At 51.5% G+C, this 25,485-nt stretch overlaps 1 protein-coding gene across 2 annotated transcripts; it reads left to right on the forward strand.

Moving 5' to 3' along the window:
• Nucleotides 1–23,334, forward strand: LOC116947717 (solute carrier family 35 member F3-like). 2 transcript variants are annotated; one of them, XM_032963750.2, is made up of 9 exons: nt 1–90; nt 4,995–5,177; nt 6,492–6,619; nt 10,441–10,837; nt 15,674–15,893; nt 17,074–17,199; nt 18,406–18,595; nt 20,373–20,462; nt 20,943–23,334. In XM_032963750.2, the coding sequence occupies exons 2-9, from the start codon at nt 5,107–5,109 to the stop codon at nt 21,221–21,223; spliced, it is 1,503 nt and encodes a 500-aa protein (XP_032819641.1). In that variant the 5' UTR covers nt 1–90; nt 4,995–5,106; the 3' UTR covers nt 21,224–23,334. The 2 variants fall into 2 exon arrangements, with proteins under 2 accessions (XP_032819641.1, XP_032819642.1); XM_032963751.2 differs by lacking the exon at nt 1–90 and having other exon boundaries at nt 4,214–5,173.
• The last annotated feature ends 2,151 nt before the right edge of the window (nt 23,335–25,485 follow it).

The raw sequence follows: 25,485 nt of genomic DNA on the forward strand, positions 1-25,485 counted from the left end.
CAGGAAGTTTCCACCTCTTCGGTAACCAGCGACCACCACTCATCCTTGCAGATCCGCACTGCTCTCCGAACGTGCGAGCGAAGTCTGCGGGTAAGCCTTCTCTTTTCCCCCGACGTGGGATGTTGTAGACGGTGGGAGTGGGCTGCCGCGTTCTCTCAGCTATCCGTGACACCTCCTCCGTCTGGCCAGAATATCTGGGGAAGTCTGTGATCGGGCGCCTGGCGCTGCCATTGCAGCTTGCATGAGCCACGGTCCTGAACCTCGCCCGTGTCCCCTCGGCATCAGGAGAATACGGCTCACGGTCGAAACAAAAACAAATATGGAACAAAAACCTGCCACGTGTGCGATCGAAGCGTGCTTGGATTTACGTTGAGAAACGAAAGAAGAACACGTGGATCACAGAGCACACGGTTGATAATTGTACAGTCCAAACTGCGGTGTCGAGATGTTATCTCCCTCACCTGGTATGTGGGAGGTCGTGGGTTCGTTCCCGACCCTGACGCCTGTGCATGTGGAGTTTGCATTTCTTTCTTCTCGCGGTCGCGTAGATTTTCCTCTGGGTTCTCCGGGTTTTCCCCCCTTCCACATTTAAAATCTACACGCGTTGAGAGTTATTTGGCTGCTATGCATTTCCACGTGATGAGCCGCTTCGTTGAGCTACCATTTGTGGCCAGGTCGCTTATTAAAAAAGAGCCATATCGCTCAGTGGGCCTTACTTGATAAAATAAAAAATGAAAAAATTTAAATAGTTTGTAAATGCGCTTGGGGCAGGACACGTCACGGGTAGAAGTGATGATTATGGCCGATGGTCAAGGATAACAACGGAATGGCAGCCAAGGAATGGAACACGTTGGAGAGCACGTCCGCCGAGGAGATGGAGCAATGAAAACATTTCATATGCAGGCGCGACATGGATTGTTCGCGCATCCAAATATCTTGAGAGGTGGTGGCGGCTTACGGAGGCCTTCATCCAGCAGTGGATCGATAATGGCTGATGATCAGTAGGATGTGGGTGACGCCATCAGCAACTGCAGCCTTTCCCGTACCGGGGGTTCAAAGCCCCAGACGCGCTCACCACTGCGCCACCGCTCCACCCCGGAGGCTCGATTTGCCTAATTTAGTATGCGCCGTATTCGGGGAGAGTTGTGGGTAACAATAAAGAAGCAAGGGCATAAATACATGAATGGAAATAGGCATCCAACGTTCTCATGTGACACCACCAAGCGAATAAAACACAATAGCGTGGAGCTGCATGCAGGAGACATCACAACGACGAGCTGCTCCTGCCGCGGCTATCTGGCTTGATCACCTGAATGTGAAATCGCAGCTGTTGCTCTGCCATCTACATCAGCCGTACGAAAGAAGAAGCTGCGTGAAGCCGCGTGTCTTGTGCATGGCCTCAACCACGCTGATGAGCCTCGGAGAGATGGAAACGGATCAAGGTTTTTTTTTCCAGCTTTAAACAAACGCTGCCGCAGGCCACGGGCGATCACCGATCAAGGTCGCATCGGTTGCACGGCAGAGCCCTTCGCTGCCGCTCGGCACAATGAGCGTGAGAGGAGGTCCAAGTGCCGACCCGGCGGCGCGACGCGATTGCTCGCACGGGCCCCGGGGATGTCACGAATTCACCCGGCACGAATAAGGACGACGCCCTCCAGGGCTTCGTTAGGGGGTGGTGGATTTTGGGAGGCCTTGCCCCAGCGGTGGATTGGCCATGGCTGATGGTGATTATGATGATGGTGGTGATGACGGTAGCGAGATGCTCACTGCAGTTGAAAAGACCCATCCCATTCCACGTGACCCACGCGGGAGTGGAGCCAAGAGGGAGTCCTTCATCCAACGGTGGATTGACCATGGCTGATGGTGATTATGATGGTGATGACGGTGGCGAGATGCTCACTGCAGTTGAAAAGACCCATCCCATTCCACGTGACCCACGCGGTAGTGGAGCCAAGAGGGAGTCCTTCATCCAACGGTGGATTGACCATGGCTGATTGTGATTATGACGATGACCACGGTGGCGAGATGCCCGGTGCAGTTTAAAAGGCCCATCTCGCGTGACCCACGCGGCAGTGGAGCCAAGAGGCCCACGCGCTGTGTTGACACCAGCGCTTGGCCCCTTTCATCTGCCGTTAAAAATCCTTTAACGTTAATCGCGCGAAATGCAGGACGAGGCGTCGCATTGTTACACGCGTTCAATTATTAATGCGAGCAATGCGCATATTGCATTGTGTGCGTGTGTATCTCTACGTTTGTGTGTGCGTGCATGTATGTGTATGTCGTGGGGAGCGGTGGGGTGACGGTTAGCGCGCTGCGCTACGAACCGGCCACCCGAGTTCGATTCCCGCTCACCGCCAACACCGGTGACGATTATCTGAACCGGACCTGGGCCTCCCCTAGGTCGACTCAGCCTCAAATGAGTACCTGGTGCGGTGTGTAAACATAGTCACTCAGGAGACAAAGGCGGCTGGCCACCCACTCCCTCGTGTGGGGGTGGGTAACTAACAGTATTTCAAGGCTATACGGGGGGTCTTTGTCTTTGTAATTGTGTGTTTTTATGATCGTGTAGCCATTAGCGCGCTGCGCTACGACCCGCGATCAATCTCCGCTCACGGCCAGCACCAGTGACGATTATCATCAGATCCTTGTTGGTTAAATCCCGGCTCTTAGAATTAAACAATATCGACTTGACTGCCGTGCGAGGAAGTATGCGCCGGAGCGTGTGGGCAAAGCGCTGCCCTCTGCCCACTTTGAATGAATCTGAGAAGTGCTTTTGTGGTATCTGCATTCCGTGGGCTATTCTTTAAACATGGGCCCGGACCCCTGACCTGTGTGTTCCACTTGCACTCGGAATGGATTGTTCGTCGAAAGGCGTGGTTTTGTCTTACGTCATTTCATTGGCGCATTAGCCAACGTGTGGCCAGGATAAGCTGTACGTTACGTGAGGTAGGCGGGACGTTACAAGGGGGCGGGGGGGGGTGGCTCCTATGTATGATAAACTTCTATCGCACCGTACGTAGCCGACCGTTGCTAATCGGCATGACGCCGATAGCGCGGTCGGAATGAAATTGTGGGAAGTAAAAAAAACAAAAAACGGAACACGTGAACAAGAAAAAGTGTCAACATAATAACAACTCATCCGATAAGGGGAATTGATGGCGTTTAGCGGTGGGCGGGCGAGTGGGATTGTCTCGGTAGGTGTGTGAGCTGCACGCGATGGTTTTTGTTTTCCATTGGGGCTGGACGGCCCCGACCCGAGCCGTTGCCCACCAGCTGCTGAACTCACCTGGGCGCCAGGTATCAATTAACGCCGAGACAACGACGCGCCGTGCACGCGGAGACTTCGCCTGTTGTCTCGTGATCTATGCACTGCACTGGTATGCTGAACTTCTTTCGCACCGCACGTAGCCTACCGTGATACACGCGAAGAGCCGAACGGCTGGATGTCCACGGGTTTCGTTTGGTGCTTCGTGTTGTTCGAGCGCTCGCGGATTTTTCCAGGATAAAGACAGATTCTGAGTTACTCCTTTTTCCTCGTCTCTCACTCCCTCCAGATGATACCTCCACCCCCCTCTCCCCTCCCTCCTTCCCTCCCTCCCTGCAGGTGACGATTCCCTCCCTCCCATAGCTCCCTCCTCTCTCCACCTCCCCCCCCCCCCATCTCTCTCCACGAACTCTCTTCCTCCCTCACCCGCCCAGGTCTCTCCCACCTACCTGCGTCGCCCCCCCCCACCTCCCTCCCCTCGCATCAACCTCTCCCCCACCTCCCTCCCCGCAGGTGGTGACTGAATGCGTGAATCCCCTGGGCAGGTGGAATCGACGACACGGAGCCTCTGATGTTGAACGCGCGGCGCTCGGATGAATGGGAACAGCAGCGAGACGGGGCAGTGAGAATGAGAAGGGCGGGAGAAGGAGTTGGGGGGGGGGGGGGCGGTGTATGAGAGAGCAGAGACATAATGAGCGTGGTAGAGAGCTGGTGGGGGGGGGGGAGGAGAATTCAGGAGAGTGCCGAGAGAGATAATGAGAGCAGAAAAGTGGAGCAGAGAGAGTGTGTGGGCGGGAGTGGGGGGGAAATAGGGTATAGTGAACGAAAGAGGTAAGGAAGAGAATGAATGAATGAGAGAGGATCGACATATAGACATTAGAGAGCGGATAGAGATGATGTGTGTGTGTGTGGACGAGGGAATGGGATGGGAGAGTGGTTGAGAGTGGAGAGCAGAGAGAGCGAATTGAGGGATGAGAGATAGTGGAGTGATAGCGGTTTTAACTTTTAAGCAACTTTTATTACCGCCAGCAGCAAAAGCACTGGAGGCGATTTCGCCATGAAAAACACAAAGTCACCAGCGAAAAAATGAAAATAAACGCTACAAATCCACGTGCTGTGGCGCTAAAAGCACCGCGCACAACACGAAAGAAAAGTCACTTGGTGGTGGTGTTCATCGCGCACGCCACGTTGACGAGCGAGCGCTTCAGAAGGTGAACATGAGGATGCCGTCCACGCTAGTACAGAGGGCTTTTCCGGCTCCCCAGCGTTCGAAGAAGACGCGCACATCACCGACACGTGTGTGGTTATGCGTGCTCCAGCGGGGAGAGAGCGGAGAGAGTATTGAGTCAGCTGGAGTCTCGAAACATCGAGCAGAGTTAATTAGAGCGAATGAAAGAGAGAGAGTACAGCGAGTGAACGATATGATAGAGTGGAGCGGAGAGATAATGTGGAAGAGAGAGTAGGGAGAAGAGTGGAAGGAGAGTAGAGAGCGTGAGAGTGAAGAGAGTGGAAAATAGAGAAATTGAATGCGAGAGTGGGGGGGAGAGGAAAGCGCAGGCGAGCGTGAACAACAGGGAAAAGGAAGAGCGAGAGAAAGCGTGGAGAGAGATTAAATGAGAGAGTGGGGGGGGGGTAGAGAGAGGGAGAGAGAGGGGGCGATGTTTGGATGATGCCACCGGGCTCTCTTGAATCTCACTGACGCCTTAAATCTTCTTCTCCGCGTTGGCAGCGAGAGGCGGAGACCCGGGCAGAGCAGGGGAGGCGAACTCAGACGCGGGGATCGACTCGTTACTAGATCCGGCCCGATTCCGACTGCGCTGAGCGCCAAGCTGCGTGGATTGATGAGACACAGACGCCCGGGCAGCAGCAGCAGCAGCGAGCGACCGGCATCTGCGACAAATCAAGGGGGTTGGTGCGTGTGTCTTCGGTGTGTGTTGTGTGTGTTGTGCGTGTGTCTTCGGTGTGTGTTGTGTGTGTTGTGCGTGTGTCTTCGGTGTGTGTTGTGTGTATGGGGAGCGGTGGCGCAGTGGTTCAGAAACGTGCGTTTTTGAGTATTTGGCTGCTATGAATTGCCACGTGATGAGCCACTTCATTGAGCTATCATCTGTGGCCAGGTCGCTTCTGAACAAGAGCGACATTGTTCAGTGGGGCCTAGCCTGATGATGTATAGCGGTGAGCGTGCTGCGCTACGGACCCCAGCGACCCGAGTTCGATTCTCGCTCACGGCTGATGTTAGTGACGAATATGTGGACCCAGTTGTGGGCCTCCCCTAGGTCAACTCAGCCTTATATGAGTACGCAGTTGGTTCGGTGTGTGATCAAGAGCACTTGGGGAGACAAAGGCGGCCGAGCGTGGTGTTGCGTGTCTTCCTAGCCTTTATAGCTGCTCCTCGCTTTTAGCAACTTGCCCCCAACAGTCTGTTAGGGCTATACTGGGTATCTTTGTATTTTGGTGTGGTGTGTGGGGTGGTGGCTGTGCTGGAATCGGGTGTGCGTTTGGGGGGTGTGGGGGGGGGTGTGACCGTGTGTAGGTTTGGGGAGCGGCTGCGCAGTGGTTAACGCGACACGTCCAGCCACCGCAGTAGAATTCCCGGCCGCGGCTAACATCCGTGGCGAGCGATAACTTTGAACTGGTCTTGGGACTCCGCATGCAACGTCAACAATTATCTGGTTCAGTTTGTAAACATCGGCGCTGGGGAGAAACAGGCGCGCGGGCGTGGTTCTGCCTGCGCAACCCCCATACGTGCCGACCTTAATAGGTGCTCGCAAACAGCAGTTGCCCCCAGCATCTCGTTAAAGGTTTAACGGGGAGAAGGGGGGGGGGGCTCTGCTTCGTGCGTGATTGGCGTGCGGGAGTCTGGGTGTGGCGAGGTTGGTTGTGTGTTTGGGGTGTGGGTCAGAGGGTAGCGCGCTGCGCTACGAACCCGGCGACCCGGGTTTGATTCCCGCTCACGACCAACACCCAGTGACGATTATCTGAACCGGTTCTGGGCCTCCCCTAGGTCGACTCAAATGAGTACTTGGTGCGGTGCGTAAAAAACATCGCCACTGGGGAGACAAAGGCGGCCGGGCGTGGTCCTGGCCACCCAACCCCTCGTGTGCCGTTCCGGACTTCATAGGTTCTCGCTAACAGCACTTGCCCCTACAGTCTGTTAAGGCTATATGGGGGATCTTTGTCGTGTGTGTGGATTGTGCGTTGTGGTCGGGGCGTGCGGGATCCGCTGAAGGGGAAGGAGACGTGGAGCGGAATCGCGGCAGCGGCCCGGATCGTGGATGAGGATGAAGAAGCGATCTGCTCGCGTGGCTCCGCTCAGCGCGTGTCGCACCCCCGTGCTGAGCCTCACCCGCTCACCAGGTGTGTGTGGTGTCAGGTGTGTGTGTCTGTGTGTCAGGTGTGTGTGTCTGTGTGTCAGGTGTGTGTGTCTGTGTGTCAGGTGTGTGTCTGTGTGTCAGGTGTGTGTCTGTGTGTCAGGTGTGTGTGTCAGGTGTGTGTGTGTCTGTGTGTCAGGTGTGTGTGTCTGTGTGTCTGTGTGTCAGGTGTGTGTGTGTCTGTGTGTCAGGTGTGTGTGTCTGTGTGTCAGGTGTGTGTGTCTGTGTGTCAGGTGTGTGTGTCTGTGTGTCAGGTGTGTGTGTCTGTGTGTCAGGTGTGTGTGGTGCCAGGTGTATGTATGTCAGGTGTGTGTATGTGTCAGGTGTGTGTGTGCCAGGTATGTGTATGTGTGGTGTCAGGGGTGTGTGTGTGTGTGTGTAAGGTTTGTGTGTGTGTCAGGTGTGTGTGTGTGTTGGGTCAGGTGTGTGTGGTGCCAGGTGTGTGTGTGTCAGCTCCATGTCAGGTGTGTGTGTGGGGTGCCAGGTGTGTGCCAGGTGTGTGGTGTGCCAGATGTATGGTGTGCCCGGTGTGTGCCAGGTGTGTGGTGTGCCCGGTGTGTGCCAGGTGTGTGGTGTGCCAGGTGTGTGGTGTGCCAGGTGTACCAGGTGTGTGGTGTGCCAGGTGTCTGCCAGGTGTGTGGTGTGCCAATGTGTATATGCGATGTACCAGGTGTGTGGTGTGCTAGGTGTGTGGTGTGCCAGGTGTGTGCCAGGTGTGTGGTGTGCCAATGTGTATATGCGATGTACCAGGTGTGTGGTGTGCTAGGTGTGTGGTGTACCAGGTGTGTGGTGTGCCAGGTGTACCAGGTGTGTGGTGTGCCAGGTGTCTGCCAGGTGTGTGGTGTGCCAATGTGTATATGCGATCTACCAGGTGTGTGGTGTGCTAGGTGTGTGGTGTGCCAGGTGTGTGCCAGGTGTGTGGTGTGCCAGGTGTGTGTATGCGATGTACCAGGTGTACCAGGTGTGTGGTGTGCCAGGTATGTGGTGTACCAGGTGTGTTGTGTGCCAGGTGTGTGGTGTACCAGGTGTGTGCTGTACCAGGTGTGTGGTGTGCCAGGTGTGTGGTGTACCAGGTGTGTGGTGTGCCAGGTATGTGGTGTACCAGGTGTGTTGTGTGCCAGGTGTGTGGTGTACCAGGTGTGTGCTGTACCAGGTGTGTGGTGTGCCAGGTGTGTGGTGTACCAGGTGTGGTGTGCCAGGTGTGTGGTGTGCCAGGTGTGTGGTGTGCCAGGTGTGTGGTGTGCCAGGTGTGTATGCGATGTACCAGGTGTACCAGGTACACCACATACAGGAACCCTGCGACCCGAGTTAAATATCTCAATCGGTATTCAGCCTCGAGAAATTCGATGAGTTATGAAGCTATTAGCGAATATTTGAACGGGTCCTGGGCATCCCCTAGGTCGTCTCAGCCTTAAACGGGTACCAGGTGCGGTGTGTAAAACATCACCATTGGAGATACAAAGGCGCGCGTGGTCTATGCCGTCTGTATATATGTGAGACACACACACGTATGTATGTGCACACGCACCTTGAATCGCAATGGATTTCATGTCAAGGTCCTCTGCCTCTAAGCGCCTTCATTACTCTAAGTGCTTCTGTCTCCTAATGATTTTATTTGAATGCCTAAATACTTATTCTGCTACTACAGCGATTTCGTGCATGCGTTCGTGATGTCATCCATGGGCATTCAAGGCGCGTTTATTTATTTATTAACCAACACTTTATTTTGTGCAATGAAGAAGGGCTATTGCCCGAAACGTAGCCGATTATATATATTTTTTTCTCTTCAAGTCCGCGTTGACGAGTGCGTTGAGGTTGTTGTTAATCATGCGTCCTGTGCACCACTGCCAAACCAGCAGCAGCATCAACAACAATGCCATTAATTTGTTTAAGTTTATGTTTGTAAGAGCGGCGGTACAGCGCACGATTCCGAGTTCAATGTCTTAGCCACGTCGATGATTTTATCAGTGGCAGGTGAGAACTAAACCGACCGGAGCCGGGAATCGTACTCAGGTCGCCGGATTCATAGCGTAGTGCGGTAACCGTTGCGCCACCGCTCCGCCCCCGGGTAGGTACATAAATAAATACAATAACCTCATCACCCCGGTCATTAACCTCATCACTGCAGTCATTAACACTGCCTTATTACACAGAAGCGGTGGTGGCACAATCAGTGAGTTGATGGTCTCAGCCCGGTCACCCATGACTTGCATTGAGACCCGCAGACTCAGAGATATCCAAACGGATTCTCTATTGACGTGACAGAATCAGAATCTTTATTTATCCTGGAGGAATCCGATCAGCTATGAAGCTCTTTCTTCACAGATGTCCAATAGGGGCGGGTGGGTAAAGTTACGACAACAAACAATTTAAACAACGATCGGAGTGCAAAATATCGGAAAGGTAAGCAAAACCACGAACATTTTTAAAAAACGTATATAGGTACAAACTGCAAAAGGAAGATTAGCGCGGTTGGCTACGTACGGTGCGAAAAAAGTTAAACAAATGAAAAATAACAATAGGTTTTACCCATTCTTGCAAACACGAGATAGATGCCTTTTGCAAGTCACCAAGTCTTCATTAACCACACGAACTTGTGGTGAACATGCAAACACAACATTCTGTGATCATATTCGCATTGTGTTTTTAAACTGATTGGCCTACACCAGAGACAGCCTTCTCCACGGCCTCGTCTCACCAGTGTAAGACACAGAGAACGCCACAAGGCGAACAGCAGCACTAAGACAATACCACACGTGTCAGAGCATTTATAGCACTGGGTGAGCAGGTATAATCATGGGACCTTTTTGTTGGCAGTATTGCAAGAAAGGGAAAACCTGTTCTTATTTTCAACATACACGAATTCTGACGTTAGCGAACTGTGCTATGAACACTGAGTGTGATTCCCAGTCCACCAAGGCCGAAATGGCCGCTGCGGTGAAGTAACAGCCGAACATACTCTGTGACTGGCACGTGGTGGAGAGGTCATCTTCCGTGACCTTTCCGTGAATGACTGCCACGTTCGTCCCCACTCCTCGGTCGTGATCCTCACCGCAGGTTACCGAACCCTAAACGACGAGACGTCATCTCTCACGCGATGTGCAGGGTGCTTCAAAAACATGTTAACGCTTCCGAGAATTTGCAACAACACCACGTGAAATTTGCTGCTTCCGGGTTCTGGAGACACACCCTGGAGAGAAGATTCCAGGCACGCGTTGACAATGATGGCGAACAAGTGGAGACTCTTTGATTTTTTTGAAGCCATAAACAAACATTTGTTATCATGTTACAGTGTATTCCGTTATTTTTCCATTAAAAACGATAGTCCCATAAATAGTGTTAACATTGTTTTGAAGCACCCTGTATTTCCGCGAGGATACAATAGGCATGCTCGGAGTAGGGATCGTATGCGTATTTATGTTGAACTTCTTTCATACCGTACGTAGCCAACCGTGCTAATCGGAGGTGCGGGGGGAAGGACAACAAACTAAACAAAAACAGTTCTAAAGAAATTAGTTTCCAATAGAGACGATGATTTCAAAGTGCATAGCTCCAGTGGCTTCCTAATATCGGAAGGAAGAGCGTTCCAGATAGCTGCAGAAGCGCAATCGAAAGCGCGCGATGCCTCCGCACACATTGCTGCTGCTGCTGCCATCGCCACACACAAGAACAGAACGGCAATGTCGGGCACAACCCGGGCGAGACGGATGCGGCGTGGCCGAATGAATCCCGGGGGAACGGCGTTGCTCGCCGGGCTGTTGTGGCGAGAACGCCGGGCGTCGTTTACAACGGATGGCGTTTGCGCAGACGTCGAATCGAGCCCCAAAGAACCCCCGGCGGCGGCGGCTGCGGCGAACGACCCCGAGACCGACTCGAACGGCAACGCCGTCTCGCGTGCGGACCCCGCGGAGGGATCCGCGGGCTGGCGGTCGGCGCTCCGGCGCCTGGCCTGGGGGCTCCTCCTGCTGCCGGCCGTGGCCGCCAGCTGGGCGGGCGCCTCGCAGATGAACCGCGCGGCCGCGCCGCGAGGAGCCGCGGGTCAAGCGGTCCCCGCGGTCCCCGCGGTGGCCGCGGCCCCCGCGACGCCCTTCCTCGCCGCCTGGTTCTCAGCCACGTGGAACCTGGCCGTGTTCCCCGCGTACTGCCTGTGCCACGCGGCGGCGTGCGACGCCGACGGGACACGGGGCCCGCTCCAGACGTTCAGGTGAGTCGTCAGATTTTGGAGGCGGGCGGACGGGCGGGTGGGAGCGGGGCGGGTGTGGAGTTCCAGATTTTTCGAACGCGGAGATGGTGCGAGGTGGATTGTGGCTCCGACGGGTATGCGATACGGGACTACCCGTAGATAATTGACGGTGAATATTTGCCGGGTCGCTCGTGAATTGGAATAAGTGGCACGCGATGACCGGTCGCCACAGCCATGGCGAGAGGTACATTGGACGTGGTGTGCCGGTTGCGGTAACAGCATAGACGTGAGAGCACATGGAGTGCAGCACAACGATGTGTTTGCTCGCCCAACCTGGAACTGTCCAGGCTCACGCCTGCTTAGCTCCAGAGATCTGAAGAGGCACCGCAGACGCATTCCCTGCCACCATCACTTTGTTGAAAATGGCCATTAACTCTTCACTTGAAGCTTTCGTGACTGCAGGAATTCATATTCTTTGGGTCTTTCGGTAAATACTCTTGGGTTTATTCGGTCAAGTCACGTAGATAAATCAAAACAAAATAAAATAAAACAAAATAAAACGGTAAAGTCACGTAGATAGGTTCAAAGAAAATAACAAAAAACTACGACGTTTCGATCACAACACAAGCGGTCGTCATCAGGAGGAAAGAGGAGGAACGCTGCTGAATGCAGACTGTTTTATAGGGTGTAGTCCTAGAGTCATCAACGAAGTGGGCAGGGCTAGTGATGTTAATGTGAGATATTAGCATGTTTATGCGATATATCAGCATGTGAATGCGATATATCAGCATGTTAATGTGAGAGATTAGCATGTTAATGTGAGAGATTAGCATAATGTTAATGGAAGATCGCAGAGTCACCGCGATGCAGAGGTCGGCGTCCGGAGGTGGCCACGTTGACCCGAGAAATTCAACCTGTTAATGTGAAATCGGAGAGCCGAAGCCACGGGGAAAAAAAAATAAAAATAAACATCGCAAGGTGACGAGAAGGGAAATCACAGCCAGTTATGACTTAAACTGGTTGATAACGTCCTTCCAATGATTGCCAAGTTTGTACCCATCTTCTCGGTTGAAATTGTGTCTGTGTCTGTATATGTGGATGGCTTGATGAACGAATATTAGTTGATAGCCAGTGGGTTTGCAAAGTACTTTCATCTTCGAGATATCTATTTCGTGTGAGCCCACCGCATTAAAACAATGATCAGCCACGGCCGAGATATTGGTCCTACAGTGTTTCAGATCTGCCTTATGTTCACGAACACGGTCCGAGACACGTCGCTTAGTTTCCCCAATGTAACTACTGACGCATGCACAGCTTAGTTTGTAGACGTCGGGGTATTGCACGTCAGGGATCACATCCTTCACAGATGGGATCAGATCACAAATTTTACGCACTGTGTTAAATCGAACCTGGATCCAGGTTCGATTTAACACAGTACAACCCTCGGACTACAACCTATAAAACAGTCTGCATTCAGTAGCTTTCCTCCTCTTTCCTCCTGATGACGATCGCTTGCGTTGTGGTCGAAATGTCGTAGTTTTTTTCTTATTTTCTTTGAACCATCTACGTGACTTCGCCTAAAGACCCAAAGAATAAGACAATTAACTGTCAAATAACCTTGTTCTGTGCGCACACAACCGTGGGGAAGAATCGACTTACGTTGTCACTCATCGGCCAACCGATGCCTCTATCTCAGCGGTCCTCGGGTGTCTCTGGAACGGCAAACGCCCCAATTGAGGCCCGCACAACCAAGCCTACTAATGCTACACACCACGGGGAGATCCACGTGTACCACACCTAGAGTCAACGCTCCTCCGATGAGCGCTGTTGGCTACGTACGGTGCGAAAAATAATTTCGACGGGCGCACATACACACAGCGCGGCGTTTGTTTGTTTGTTTGCTTCACGGTGTTGCACGAGCGCGTTTTGTTTCTTTGTGTCGCCGCAACGTGGCGCCGGCGTTCCCGGCGGACAATCGAAATTTATCCCGCACGGTATCCACGCCGCAGGCTCGGCGTCGTCCACCCGAAACCGGCGTGACCCACCGGTTGAGACCGGCAGCCCAAGCGGCCGGTAATGTAATTAATTGGCAGCTTGAGCGCCGGGTAATTGAGTAGTTAATTATTTATTATTCTCATTTTATCCACAGACGGCTTAACGGTTCGGGATGACCCTCGTCATTGAGAAGTGGCTGAAGTGAATGTTACATCGCTGTGCTTAAGCCGCCTTCTCCCCACACTGTCTGGTTTTCACGTAGCAATCCGTGAAGCGGGCCAGGGATAATCTGGATCAGATTTCTTTCCCAAGTCGTTTTTCCGCTTTGCAATGCGACCCCTTTCTTTCGATTTGATTTCAGATGTTCACTTACGTAACAAAAAAACCAAACCGGTTATGATCGACGCGTGGACGGATGACTCAGAGGTCAGAGCGTCGAGCCGGCACTGCCGAGATGCTTGCTTTGAATCCGTGCGGCAGCCACAAACTGCGATTAAAACCCAGCTCTCAGGATGGTTTGTGTGTACGTTGAACTTCTTTCGCACCGTACGTAGCCAACAGCGCTCATCGGAGGCGCGGGGGAAGGACAACAAACTAAACACAAAAAGCAGTTTTAAAGAAATTAGTTTTCAATCTAGATTATTTAAAAAGTGCGTAGCTCCAGTGGCTTCCTAATATCGGAAGGAAGAGCGTTCCAGACGGCCGTAGAAGCGTACCTGGAAGTGCGCGATGCAGTGACCGTCTGTGTTCGATGGCCAGCCAAACGCTGCTGCGAGGATGACCGTATGGGCTATGGGTTTGAGCCCATAGGCCAATGCAGAGAAACCCATAGACTCGCATAGACTTACAGGGAGATCCGCAGACGCAAATAGGGAACCCGTAACACTTGCAAAGATATACGTCGTTGTGATTGAACGCAATTTTCGAGTGTAGTGAGTTTGACGGTCTCAGCCCGGTCACCGATGACTTGCATGGAGACCCACAGACTCGGAGAGATCCAATCGGATTCTTTGTTCACGCGACAGAATCAGAATCTTTATTTCTACTGGAGGAATCCGATGAGACGTAAAGATCATTTTTCACAGATGTCCAGTAGCGGCCCGGGGTAAGAACATTGCAACAACAAACAATACAACACGATAGTAGACACCAATACAATTCGAAGATTGTTAAAAACATTTTTTATAGACTTTAAATAAATAAAACGCTCTCAATTGCTATCCCCGTGGTGCCATGGAAACTCGCCAACAACAGTGTCCCCCCCTATGGTCTAAACACGATTCATATCTAATAATAATACAAAATAAATTACGTATTTATCCAGTCGCGCTGAGCCGCAGGTTTTTTTCCAGGAAGGTCCTGCTGCTGCTACAGTTGGGTTTTTTTATTTTAAGATGTGTTCAGCCAATTAATGATGAGTTGTGTTCATTGTACAAAGTGAGAGGAAACCGTTGCACCTGGAGAAAAAACCCACGACTTGTGCGAGAGGAGACAACGCTCCATCCCCGTAGAGATGGAAACACATGGCTATTAGTCCACTTGCTGTGCTGCCTTTATCAAGACAAGGCACCACTTCGACGCCCTACGGGAAGGGGGTTTCACAACACCAGTGCGGTGGTGACCCACCAACCCTCCCTGTTGCCCCCACAAGCGCTGGACCACAGGCGCGCGTCACCGGTCCACTCCCGGGTGAAGGCTGAATGAGGGTTGTTTGACCATACGTCACCACGCTAGTCAGCGTGGATTAATGAAAGTGAGTGGGGGTGTGCCAAAACCGGTTCGGACATCACGTGCCACTGATGTTAGCCGTGGCTGCGAGTCGAACTCAGGAAAGCACACCAGGCTCAGAGGCACCAGCGCTCCCCGGGTCTGTGATTTAGGGGTGCTGTGTGGTTCGAACTGATGCTTCTGGGGTGGTCCCGCATAAGTTCAAATCCCCGTCGGGGGTGTTGGAGGATAGGTGGCGCAGCCTCTCTCATCTCTCGGCGATCGATCAAATGAGCGATACCGCTTTCATGGGAAGTAATCAATCAATGAGTCGACCTCGTTTATGAAGAGGTGAGAGCCATGGAGACAGAGGGCTGTTTTGCGTGGCAGGGAGAGCGTTGTCCAGTGCACACAATAAGACTATTATTCTTATTTCGTACGGCTGATGGTGTAGATGCAGAACAACAACTTCAATTTTACAATCACGTGGTCAAGCCAGACGACCGCGTCAGGAGCAGCGGAGTGCATCCACGTGATGTCACCAAAATCATTATTATAGTCCAGCGTGCAAAGCAATCACAGCCAGAAAACACTAATCTGAACAAAATAACCGATTCGTCGACGGGAAATGTAAATGTAACGTGAAAAAGAAGACGTCTTAAACAAATACATCATAATCATGCAGCACCAACTAAAGAGATGGCGGCGGAGATGGGAGGTGCCTTCATCTAGCAGGGGATAGACCACAGCTGGACATTTTGGTGACCAGAACAAGGTGAGGTCCTCGCCCCCCCCGCCCGCTCAAAAATGTATAAATATTAGACCAACAGCCGTCCCTGTTTGCGTCGTTCTCAACAATCCGCTGCCCAGTGCCCACCACACGTGGGGCGCCTGGTGCCTAGAGGGCCCGGTGCCCGGTGCCCGGTGCCCGGTGTCTGGTGCCCGGTGTCTGGTGCCTCGCATCCCAAGCCCAGCGCCACGTAGCAAGGGCGTTCGGTGCCTGGTGCCCAATGCCCGGCTCCCAGTGCCCACCCCAAGAGGGGTGGGTGCGCGGTGTTCCCCGGATGTCCGCCACACGAGAGGCGCACGGGGGCGGCCACCCCGCGCGCGTTCCAACACCGGCGCCGACCGCCGCTCCCCTCCCGCGCGCGCCAGGGATTGCGGCCGCCTGTTTGGCGACGGCGGCGTGGGCGTGAGGCCGCTGCTGCAGACCGTGCTGCCCTTCTCGCTGCTGTGGACGGGCGCCACGTACCTGTACCTGCTCGCGCTGGCGCGCGTCGCGCCCACGGACGCCGCGGCGCTCTTCTGCTGCAACAAGGCGTTCGTCTTCCTGCTGTCGTGGATCGTCCTCAACGACCGCTTCATGGGCGTGCGGGTGCGTGTGTGTGTGCGTGCGTGCGTGTGCGTGCGTGCGCGTGCGTGCGTGCGCGTGTCCAGCTAGCCCGGCTGGTCGTAATGACTGCAACCGCGGTCGCAACCGTGACGACGGTCTTGGTAACGAACCTCGATCACGACCACCGCCGCCGACAATAACAACAACAACGGCCATTCGCCACTTTAGTGGCGGTGACGACACCGCGGCGCCTGTGGCAGTCTAGGTGCACGTCAAGACCACGTGAAGTGTCGAACGCCCGCCGGCAGGAGGTCACGGGGCAGACCCAACAGGTGCCATGGGTTTGAGTGGCTGAGATGAGTGGCAGATGCACCGCCTGTGCCCCCGACTGTGCCAACACAACCACAACTGCAATCACTAACAAAGACAAAGATCCTTCGTATAGCCTCAGCAGACTGTTGGGGCAAGTGCTGTTAGCAAGCGGCTATGAAAGCCAGAACGGCACACGAGGGGGTGGGTCGTCAGCACCACGCCCGGCAGCCTTTGTCTCTCCAGTTGGCGATGTTTTTTACGCACCGCACCAGGTACTCATTTGAGGCTGAGTCGACCTAGGGGAGGTCCAATACCGGTTCAGATAATAGTCACTGATGCTGACCGTGAGCGGGAATCGAACTCGAGTAGGCAGGTTCGTAGCGCAGCGCGCTACCCCCACAACCACGGTCACAACCACGGTCACAACCGCGATCACGACTGCAATCGCGATCACAGTCACGGTCATCACCACGATTTTCATGACAACCGCGATCACGAATCGATCACCACCAGGATTACGACCACAACCTCGCTCATGACTGCAACCGTGATTTACAACCACAATCATCGCCACAACCGCGGCCACAATTGCGACGATAGTGACCACAACCGCGATCTTCTTCAAAGGAGGGGGGGGGGGATAGTAAACTCAGTGGGATGTGCGGGGATGTTACAGGACATAGTCGGCAACACAAATGGTGAACGCTAAACGGAATGAAGGGGAGTGGGTGGGGGGCTGAGACCGCTGAGGTGGGGTTGTTAGGGGGGGGGGTCTTGGCTGTGGTCGTTGCAAGCACTGCTGCTGTGTGTGCGATCGTGGGCGTGGTTGCGATCGTGGTTGTGAATATGATCGCGGTTGCGATCGTGGTTGCGATCGTGATTGTGGTTGCGATCGTGGTCGCGGTTGCAGATCGTGGCGGCGATCCTCGCCATCTCGGGCATCGTGATGACCGCGTACGCGGACGGCTTCCGCGGCGACTCCATCATCGGCGTGGCTTTGGCCGTGGGCGCCGCCTCTGCCTCTGCCTTCTACAAGGTGCGGGGCCCCTCTCACCAGGGTCTCGCCTCGCTTCCACGAGACCACCACCACGGTCGCGCGCTCTCGGATGCGCTTCTGCAGGCCGTCTGGAACGCTCTTCCTTTCCGACACTTGGAAGCCACCGGGAGCTATGCGCGCTTAAATCGTCATCTAAATTGACAAACTAATTTATTGTAAAAAAAAATACGTGTGTTTAGTTTTCTTGTCCTTCCCCAGCACCTACGATTTGTACGGTTGGCTACGTACGGTGCGAAATAAGTATACCATACATATGTAGTGACCCATTCTATGTCACTACACATACATACACTGGCGAGCAAAGCCAAGCCGGTCTGGGCCAGCCCATTAACATTGCCCAGTAAGTCTCCGTGTATTGCCCCAACGCTTAAAGAGCCGCGTAGCTTCGTAGCCTCGGAACCTTCAACCACACAGCCTTAGCAATTAACCCAGAGCTCGGCAATCAGCGGCCGTGGAGCCGCATGCGGCTCTTTCAGGACTGATTTTCGTGACGGTATTTATTAAGGACCACCGTCTCGTATTCACACGTGTATTGCGACTCTTGAAATATTGAGTTTTCTTTTTCCGAATTCGATGAAAAAAAGAATTGGCTAACCCGAACCAGAGACAACCATCATCTAGCACCAACGCTACGCCTAACCACACTCGCCAACATCTCCTCGTACGAGCCCAACTCCTCACCCTGTGGTGCTCTCTGCTTCACCCATCCCCCCCCCCCCTCTTCACCTCTTGTCTACACTACACGTTTGGTGTCCACTGCTCCACGTGACCTCAATGCTTGAGGACGACTGCACCTCCCCCCTTCGCCCTCTCCTCCCCATCCACCCCCCCTCCACGTATTCCTCCTCCTGCTCTCATCCGATAATCTCCTACCGTCTCCCATCCTTCTATTCCCTCTCCTCCTCTCTTCCCTACACCCTCAATCGTCTCATCTACCCATATGCCTCGTCCTCTGATCCTATTTCCTCCTCCCAAGTGCCGTCTCATCCTGATATTCCTCTTTTCCTTGCCCCCCACCTATTCCTTTTCATCTCATCCTATCTTCTCCCATGCCCCATCTTAGTCTCATATTCTTCCTCCTCCTCCTCCAAATATTCTCCTCCCCCGTTTCCTCCTCCTCCTCCACTCATCCCATCTCCTCCTCAACCCTCCTTCACCGCCCCTCCCCCCCACCCCTTCACCCAGGTGCTCTTTAAGAAGGTGCTGGGGAGCGCCCGCCTGGGTGAGGCCGCTCTCTTCCTGTCAGCGCTGGGCCTGATGAACGCCGCGCTCGTCTCGTCCGTGTGCGCCGCGCTGCACTACTCGGGCCTGGAGCGGTGGCCGCACGGCGCCACCGCGTGGGCCAACCTCTGCGCCACCGCGGCGCTGATCCTGAGTACGTGGGCGGGGGGGGAGGAGCGCAAGGCCCCCCCCCCCCCCGCCACCCACACACACACTGCCTGCTGATGATGCTGTGATTGCTGCTGCTGATAATTATAATGATTCATCTTGTAGTGCTTTTGCTGATGATGCGTTACCTTCTACTGCTGTCTGCTGACAGTACTGTTAATGATGATGCTGATTCACATGCTGTATGCTGTCGCTGATGATACGCCTGCTGTTGTTGGTGGTGATGATGAAGCAGCTAATTTCGGTGGGTTGCCACCTCTTAGGAACACAAATAAAATAGACATATCATGGGACTAAGGATGATAGCTCACAGCAGCTGCAGAGGGAAGGACTGCAGTACATACTCATGCATTGTCGCGAGTGGAGTGTCATTAAAATTATTACCTAACTGACAGAAACCGGGCCTTTTATTGTACCGGGAATACTTACAGATTTCCCGAGACAGCTCCTTCAACTGATTGATGACGCTGCAGTTAAAACCAGCACAGGTGGCAACCCCAGGTCCGTGAGCCGTACGCAGCCAGTGGCTTGGTCCTACACGGCCACACGAAGTCTACCACTTCGATGCGGCCCACAAACGATTATTTATATGTCACTGCAAGCTTTGTAACTCCACTAATCAGATACTAGGGGGGGGGATGTTTTTAATCTGGAAACGATAATATTGGCATCCTGAGCCACTTATGTCACTGCAAGGGTATCTTGCAATTACAGAAATGGTTTTGGCTGTGTTTGTGTCTGTTAATAGTTAAGAAAACGACTCATTCATATGCCTATCTCTTTACAAAAAAAACCAACAATATATTTTGCACAACCCCCATAGGCCCCCATTGTCTTCTGGGGGTGAATTAATTCAGCAGCATTAATTCAGCTACAAGAAAGCTCTCGACTAGTCTCAACAAAGAGCCTCTTTAGCATTGCCAGGCTCGCTTGTGAATCGCCAGATGTTTAACGGCAAGGACCCTCTCTTGAAGATACGTTCGGTTTAACGTGTGGACTCTTACCAAATGTATGTAAAATTCCTGTCCGGTCCTCCATAAATAATATATCCCCCACCCTTGGTCTAGGGCAGGGGTGGGGAAAGTTCGGCCCACCGGCCGGTCTGGCCCTGCCAAGGCAACCGCAGGCGGGACTCGAAATTAAATAAATCTAGGAGCAAACCTGGAAAAAGCAGTTGCGAGTAGCAACATCGTCAATACCAGCTAACATCATCACACGCCTCGCCGAAGAGAAGCAGTTCCAGCCATCGCATTAGGGGTGAGTCAATTAAATATTTGACCAAAGATAACAGGCTAATTTTTAAGTTGATAATTTTGTATGGCCCGCGAATAATGTTATAAATATCCAAATGACCCTTGGCAGAAAAAAGGTTCCCCACCCCTGGTCTAAAGCATGAACACGTACAGCCCTTTTGTCAATCCACTGCTGGATGAGGGCCTCACGCTGGCCATTGCTGGGCTGTAGGGGCAGTAAGCGTAGACGTCATAGCATAGAAAGTATTTAACAATAATTATTGCAGCGCTGCCATCTGCCACCCATCACAGAATCCTGCAGCAGCCCTCAACAACCTTGTGGTGTTGGCCCATCCACTTACTTACCAGTCTGAACACCTGCTTAGCCACCGCGTTCCGACGGGATTCATTGTGATTTTGCCGAGGAGATTCATAATCTCGGCCATGCTACGTGTTGAATGAGTCTCATGTCGTGGACTTCTCACCCTGCATCGTTGCTTGTCTTCCCCTCCGACCCCCCACCCCACGCAGTGTTCACGGTGCTCGTGAACTTCGGCGTGGCGCTCACCTACCCCAGCATCATCTCCCTCGGGGTCGTCCTCACAATCCCCCTCAATGCGGGTACAGCAGCAGACAGCGAGCAGCAGCAGACAGCGAGCAGCACACAATCCTGCTTGCTGCTTGCTGTGTGGTCGTCATGTTGCATTTGCTACTGCTAATGTTGCTTATCATAATCAGGAAGGTGCTTTGTTTTCGTGCCACACTCCACGGAAGGCGAATGACTTTGTGTTTATTTGTTATGCTTGTTTTAGCCAGGAAACCCTATATATTCCGAATGAGAAAAAAAATTGCCGGTAAATCTATCGAATTTGACAAATTTGTTGCTGCTGACGATGAATATTTGTCTTCTATTGTTGTAATTGCTGCTGCTGCCGTTGCTGCTAATACGAAGTTGTCCTCTGCTGCTACCGCCTCTTCTGATTATGATTCCAGATCCTCCTCCTCTTCTTTTTTCTGCTGCCGATCCTCACCCTCCCCCCCCCCTCTTCTTCTGCTGCTGCTGATTCTCCTCCTCCTCCTCCTCCTCTTCCTCCACCACAGCGCTTGACGTGCGTCGAGGGGACACCGCCCTCGGCGCAATCCGCCTCGCGGCCATGGGAGTCATCGTGACCGCGTTCCTGCTCCTCCTGCTGCCCGACTACTGGGACGAGGATGCTCTGGCACTGGCCACCTCTGTGCGGGACCGCCTGTTCAGCCCCTGGGCACCCGCACCGCGCGAGCAGCCGCCGGCCGACGAGGGACTTTTCCTCGGCGCTGGTCCTGGGAGCGCGACACAATCAGACCCCCCGGCTCTCGTGCTGGTGGCCAGTGGGCAGCAGTAACATCAGAGAGAGAACAACAACACAAAACGCAAACTGAAAATTTATCAAGATGCGAAAATGGGTGGCATGCCGATGTAGAGCAGAGTTAAGTGGCGAGTTGATACGTTGGTTAGGGTTAGAGCTAGTTGTTGTGTTCCCTTGTTAGATGGGGTGAAGAGGAAGGCTTGCACGAGTGGCTGGTCTGGGCTATTACCCGTGCTTTGTTCTATCGTTGGTTACGGTTAACTGGATGGTTGGTTAAAGTTGGTGGGATGGTTAAGTTGGATAGTTGATTAGCATTAGGGGCAGTGATTGGTTGTATAGTTGGTAATGGATCGCGATATTACAAACTGACTAGTTACTTAGAGTAGGTGGCATGGTCTGGTTGGGTAGTTGGCTAGAGTTGTGGCATGGTTAGGATAGTGTGGGTTCGAGTATGGTCGCACAGTGTGTTATGGCCATATACTGTACCAATAGCTCGTCCTTACCATCACAACTTTTGTACTTTTCAGCTTTTTTGTTCGCTTTTCGTTCCTGGTGGTTTTGAGTAGTGGGCGTAATGTCTCACTGAACATTTTCAGGGTCACTAATAGACTGGAGTTAAGCACGTGACTCGTAGCAACAATCCATAGCTGGAGGGATACTGGACTACTGGGACGAGGATTAGCAGGGTTGGCTACGTACGGTGTGAAAGAAGTTCAACATACATACATTAACAAACAATTTTTCTTTTACCAGGTAAGGCCCACTAAGCTATATAGCTCTTTTTCAGAGCTATATAGCTCAACCAGTTGCGTATCATGTGGAAATGTATAGCAGCCGAATACTCTAAACGCTTTGTTTATAAATGTGTGAAGGGAAAACCCAGAGGGCCCGGAGAAAAATCCACGCAACCACGGGGAGAACATGCAAACTCCAAATATATGCAGGCGTCAGGGTCGGGATCGAACCCACGACCTCCTGTATACCAGGCGAGGTAGTTAACATCTCGCCACCACGTCGCCCCAATACATACGGGATGTGGTGTTCCAGGGGCAGAATTACTTTTTGTGGTTGCCGATCTGGACGGATGCGGCTAAAGTTAAGTCCTGACAATAATAATAATAATAAATACACGTTTGTTAATCCACTGCTGGACGATGTCTTCCTCACGCCACGCCGGTCATGGGGAATGTTTGCGCATACTTCACGCTTGTCATTGACAATGTGTGAAGGTGGGCGTTGTGGGAGCGGTAGAGGAGCAATTAGCGCGTTGCACTGTGAACCCGACGACCCGAGTTCAATTCCCGCTCACGGCCAACACCAGTGACCATTACCTGAACCGGTTCTGGGCCTCCTCCCCTATGTCGACTCAGGATCAAATGAGTACCTGGTGCGATGTGTAAGGGGCCGTCCATAAATGACGTCACCCACCTAGGGGGGGGGGGGTCAGAGATTTGTGACGATGTGTGACGTCACATCAAAATGCGCAAATTTAAATAAATATAGACAACACGTTCTACTTAATTAAATAGACTTTTAATACATGTTTTCTTATACAACATCAGAGTGTAGCGCCACATTAAATACGCACTACAATGACAATAGTTTAAAGCGATTTGAAGCATGTGACGTCATATTTGAAGGGAGGTCTGACTTTTTGTGACGCTGTGTGACGACGGGGGGGGGGGGGTGAAATTCGCGTGACGTCATTTATGGACGGCCCCTAAACGACGCCACTGGGGAGACAAAGGCGGCCGGGCGTGGTGTTGCCCCCCCCCACCGCCTCGTGTGCCGTGTCAGCCTTCGTAGGTGCTCGCTAACAGCACTTGCTCCTGCAGTCTGTTAAGGCTACACGGGGGAACTTTAATCTTTTTGTGCCGACATATCGCTCGCCACTGATGTTTGCCGTGGCCGAGAATCAAACCCAGGTCGCAGTGCGCTAATGAGCGCGCCACCGCAGCCCCTAGTGAACGTCAATGGATAACGCAGTGATTTATAAATATGCGTTTTAAAAAGGATATTGTATTTTCTGCGCTGTATGTAGATACGAAATGAATTCAATCAATTTAAATTATTTTGTGTTAAATGTTTGCCTAAGCTACAGAGTTTGCGGTATTTTACCTTTGGAATAAAATAAAGTTTGTTTCTGATTGGTCTTGATTATTTGTGTTCATCGTTAATAGTTTTCCTTTTTAGCCAAATCCTTGTTTCTTGTATTTAATATTTGTTGGTTCACGTTTCTAAAAGGTGTATAATTCCTTTATACACGAATTTTACACGTTTTTATTTAACTCACTCTGTCTGGTGTCGTATCCTCAAATCTTGTAACTCAATTTCAACCGTCTTCCCAATGACGTATCGACTGCAAAATTGGTATAGGTATGTAATACTGATGACAATGCTATATTCTATCATTAAAATTTTTAAAAAATATATATTTTTAAACAATCTTTTTTCGGGCTCTAATTCTCCACGCTCAACTCACGTCGGCTGTAAATCACCACGTTATGGCAAGCCGAGGGGGAGCCACGCCGAGGGGGGGGGGGGGATGTGGAAGGAGGGGAGGGGCGAAGGGGGCAGGGGGAGGGGAAACTCCGACTACATTTCATTAAAGCGTGTTTAAAAAAAGTATTTTTAAATATTTTATATTATCTCAATGGGTTCTTCTCACCTGGCTTTCTCCAATGTAGCTACTGCCACAGAGGCACTTTAGTTTGTAAACGACATATCTCGGACCACATCCGCGAACATAAAGCAGACTTGAAACACGGTAGGACGAACTCCTCTGCCGTGGCAGATCACTGTTATAATTCAGTGGGCTCACATGACATTGACTTCTCCAAGACGGAGGTTCTTTGCAAACCAACCGGCTACCATGAGAGATTCGTTCATGAGGCCATTCACATATACAAGCACAGAGACAATTTCAACCGAGAAGATGGATTCTGGCTTAGTAACCATTGGAAAGATGTTTTAAACCATTTCTGTTCTTAATTAATTGTATTTTACGATGACCTTCAGACCGCAGCTCTTTCGCTAGCATTGACTCTTAATACTTCTCACACCACGGTTAATGGTATGGTTTACAACATGGAGTATAATAGCGCCTCGCAGTTGTCTCTCTCCCCCTCCTCTGTTCCGACCATGGATGAACTCGTCCGTCTGAACGGGGCCCGTAGCTATCCGTGGTGCTAAAGTTGAGGGTAAGAATCCACCCATTTTTTCGCCATATAGCATTGTGATATATAACGACTTATTGTTGGTAGCTTAGCTGATTGGAGAATATAGAGTTTATTGATAACATTAAGGTAATTTATATTTTAGTTTTTTATTGGTTCACTATATAGTACTGTGAATAGCTCAGATGTGTAGGCCTTGACTTCAACATAGTCATTTCTGTGACCAGTCACTAGCTAATCACTCAGTTATTTCAATGCTAAATTCGCCTAGTTATTTCAATGCTAAATTCTCCTGTTTGATTTGTACTAAGTGCCTCGGTGAATGTGTATGCTCTGACTTTAACGTAGCTATTTCTGTGACCAGTTACAAGCTAATCACTCAGCTATTTCAATGCTAAATTCAATGCTAATTCCTTTGTCAAGGGGTGCCTCTGCGGATGTGTATGCTTTAACTTAGCTATTTCAATGCTAAATTCTATGCTAATTCCTTTGTCAAGGGGTGCCCCTGCGGATGTGTATGCTTTAACTTTTAACATAGCTATTTCTGTGACCAGTCACAAGCTAATCACTCAGCCATTTCAATGCTAAATTATATGCTAATTCCTTTTTCAAGGCGCTTTGTTTCCTCTCACACAGCTTAAAGGTCGTGATCTGAACGTGGCTCTTTCACTCCAGCGCTGTCCTACCAGACAGTCTCGTCCCTTCACCTGATGAAGGCCGCTTGTGTTGTGGCCGAAACGTCGTGAGAATATTATTGTGTTATTTTATTTTATCAATTTATTATTTTATTCTCATTCTACGTGACTTTACCGAAAGAACCAAAGAAGATGAATCATTGCAGTCACGAAAGCTTTAAATCGAAATTTATATTGAAATTCTCTTATAATTATAAAATATTAAAAGTAATTATAACTATAAAAAATACTTGAAACTTTATAGGAGAACAAAGCAAAATGGAGAGTACAATTATAACAATCACATTCATTCCACAGAATAGAGAAGCAAAATGCTCCTTCATGGAATAAATAAAAGGTGACCTTAGTAAATGTAAGTAATAAAATAGTTAATAATGAAAATCAAAATTAGTGTTGTTATAACAATACTATTGTTTATATTTATTTA

Source organism: Petromyzon marinus, chromosome 31 (assembly GCF_048934315.1).
Source record: "Petromyzon marinus isolate PM22_M1 ecotype Great Lakes invasive population chromosome 31, UKy_Petmar_22M1.pri1.0, whole genome shotgun sequence".
NCBI classification, from domain to species: Eukaryota; Metazoa; Chordata; class Hyperoartia; order Petromyzontiformes; family Petromyzontidae; genus Petromyzon; species Petromyzon marinus.

What these genes read in the sequence shown, in the direction of transcription:
- LOC116947717 (XM_032963750.2), top strand. Translation starts at nt 5,107, where the DNA reads ATGAGACACAGACGCCCGGGCAGCAGCAGCAGCAGCGAGCGACCGGCA. An exon ending in GGCCCGCTCCAGACGTTCAG is followed by an intron (nt 10,838 to 15,673) that starts GTGAGTCGTCAG and finishes CGCGCGCGCCAG; the next exon opens with GGATTGCGGCCGCCTGTTTG. An exon ending in CACCGCGGCGCTGATCCTGA is followed by an intron (nt 18,596 to 20,372) that starts GTACGTGGGCGG and finishes CACCCCACGCAG; the next exon opens with TGTTCACGGTGCTCGTGAAC.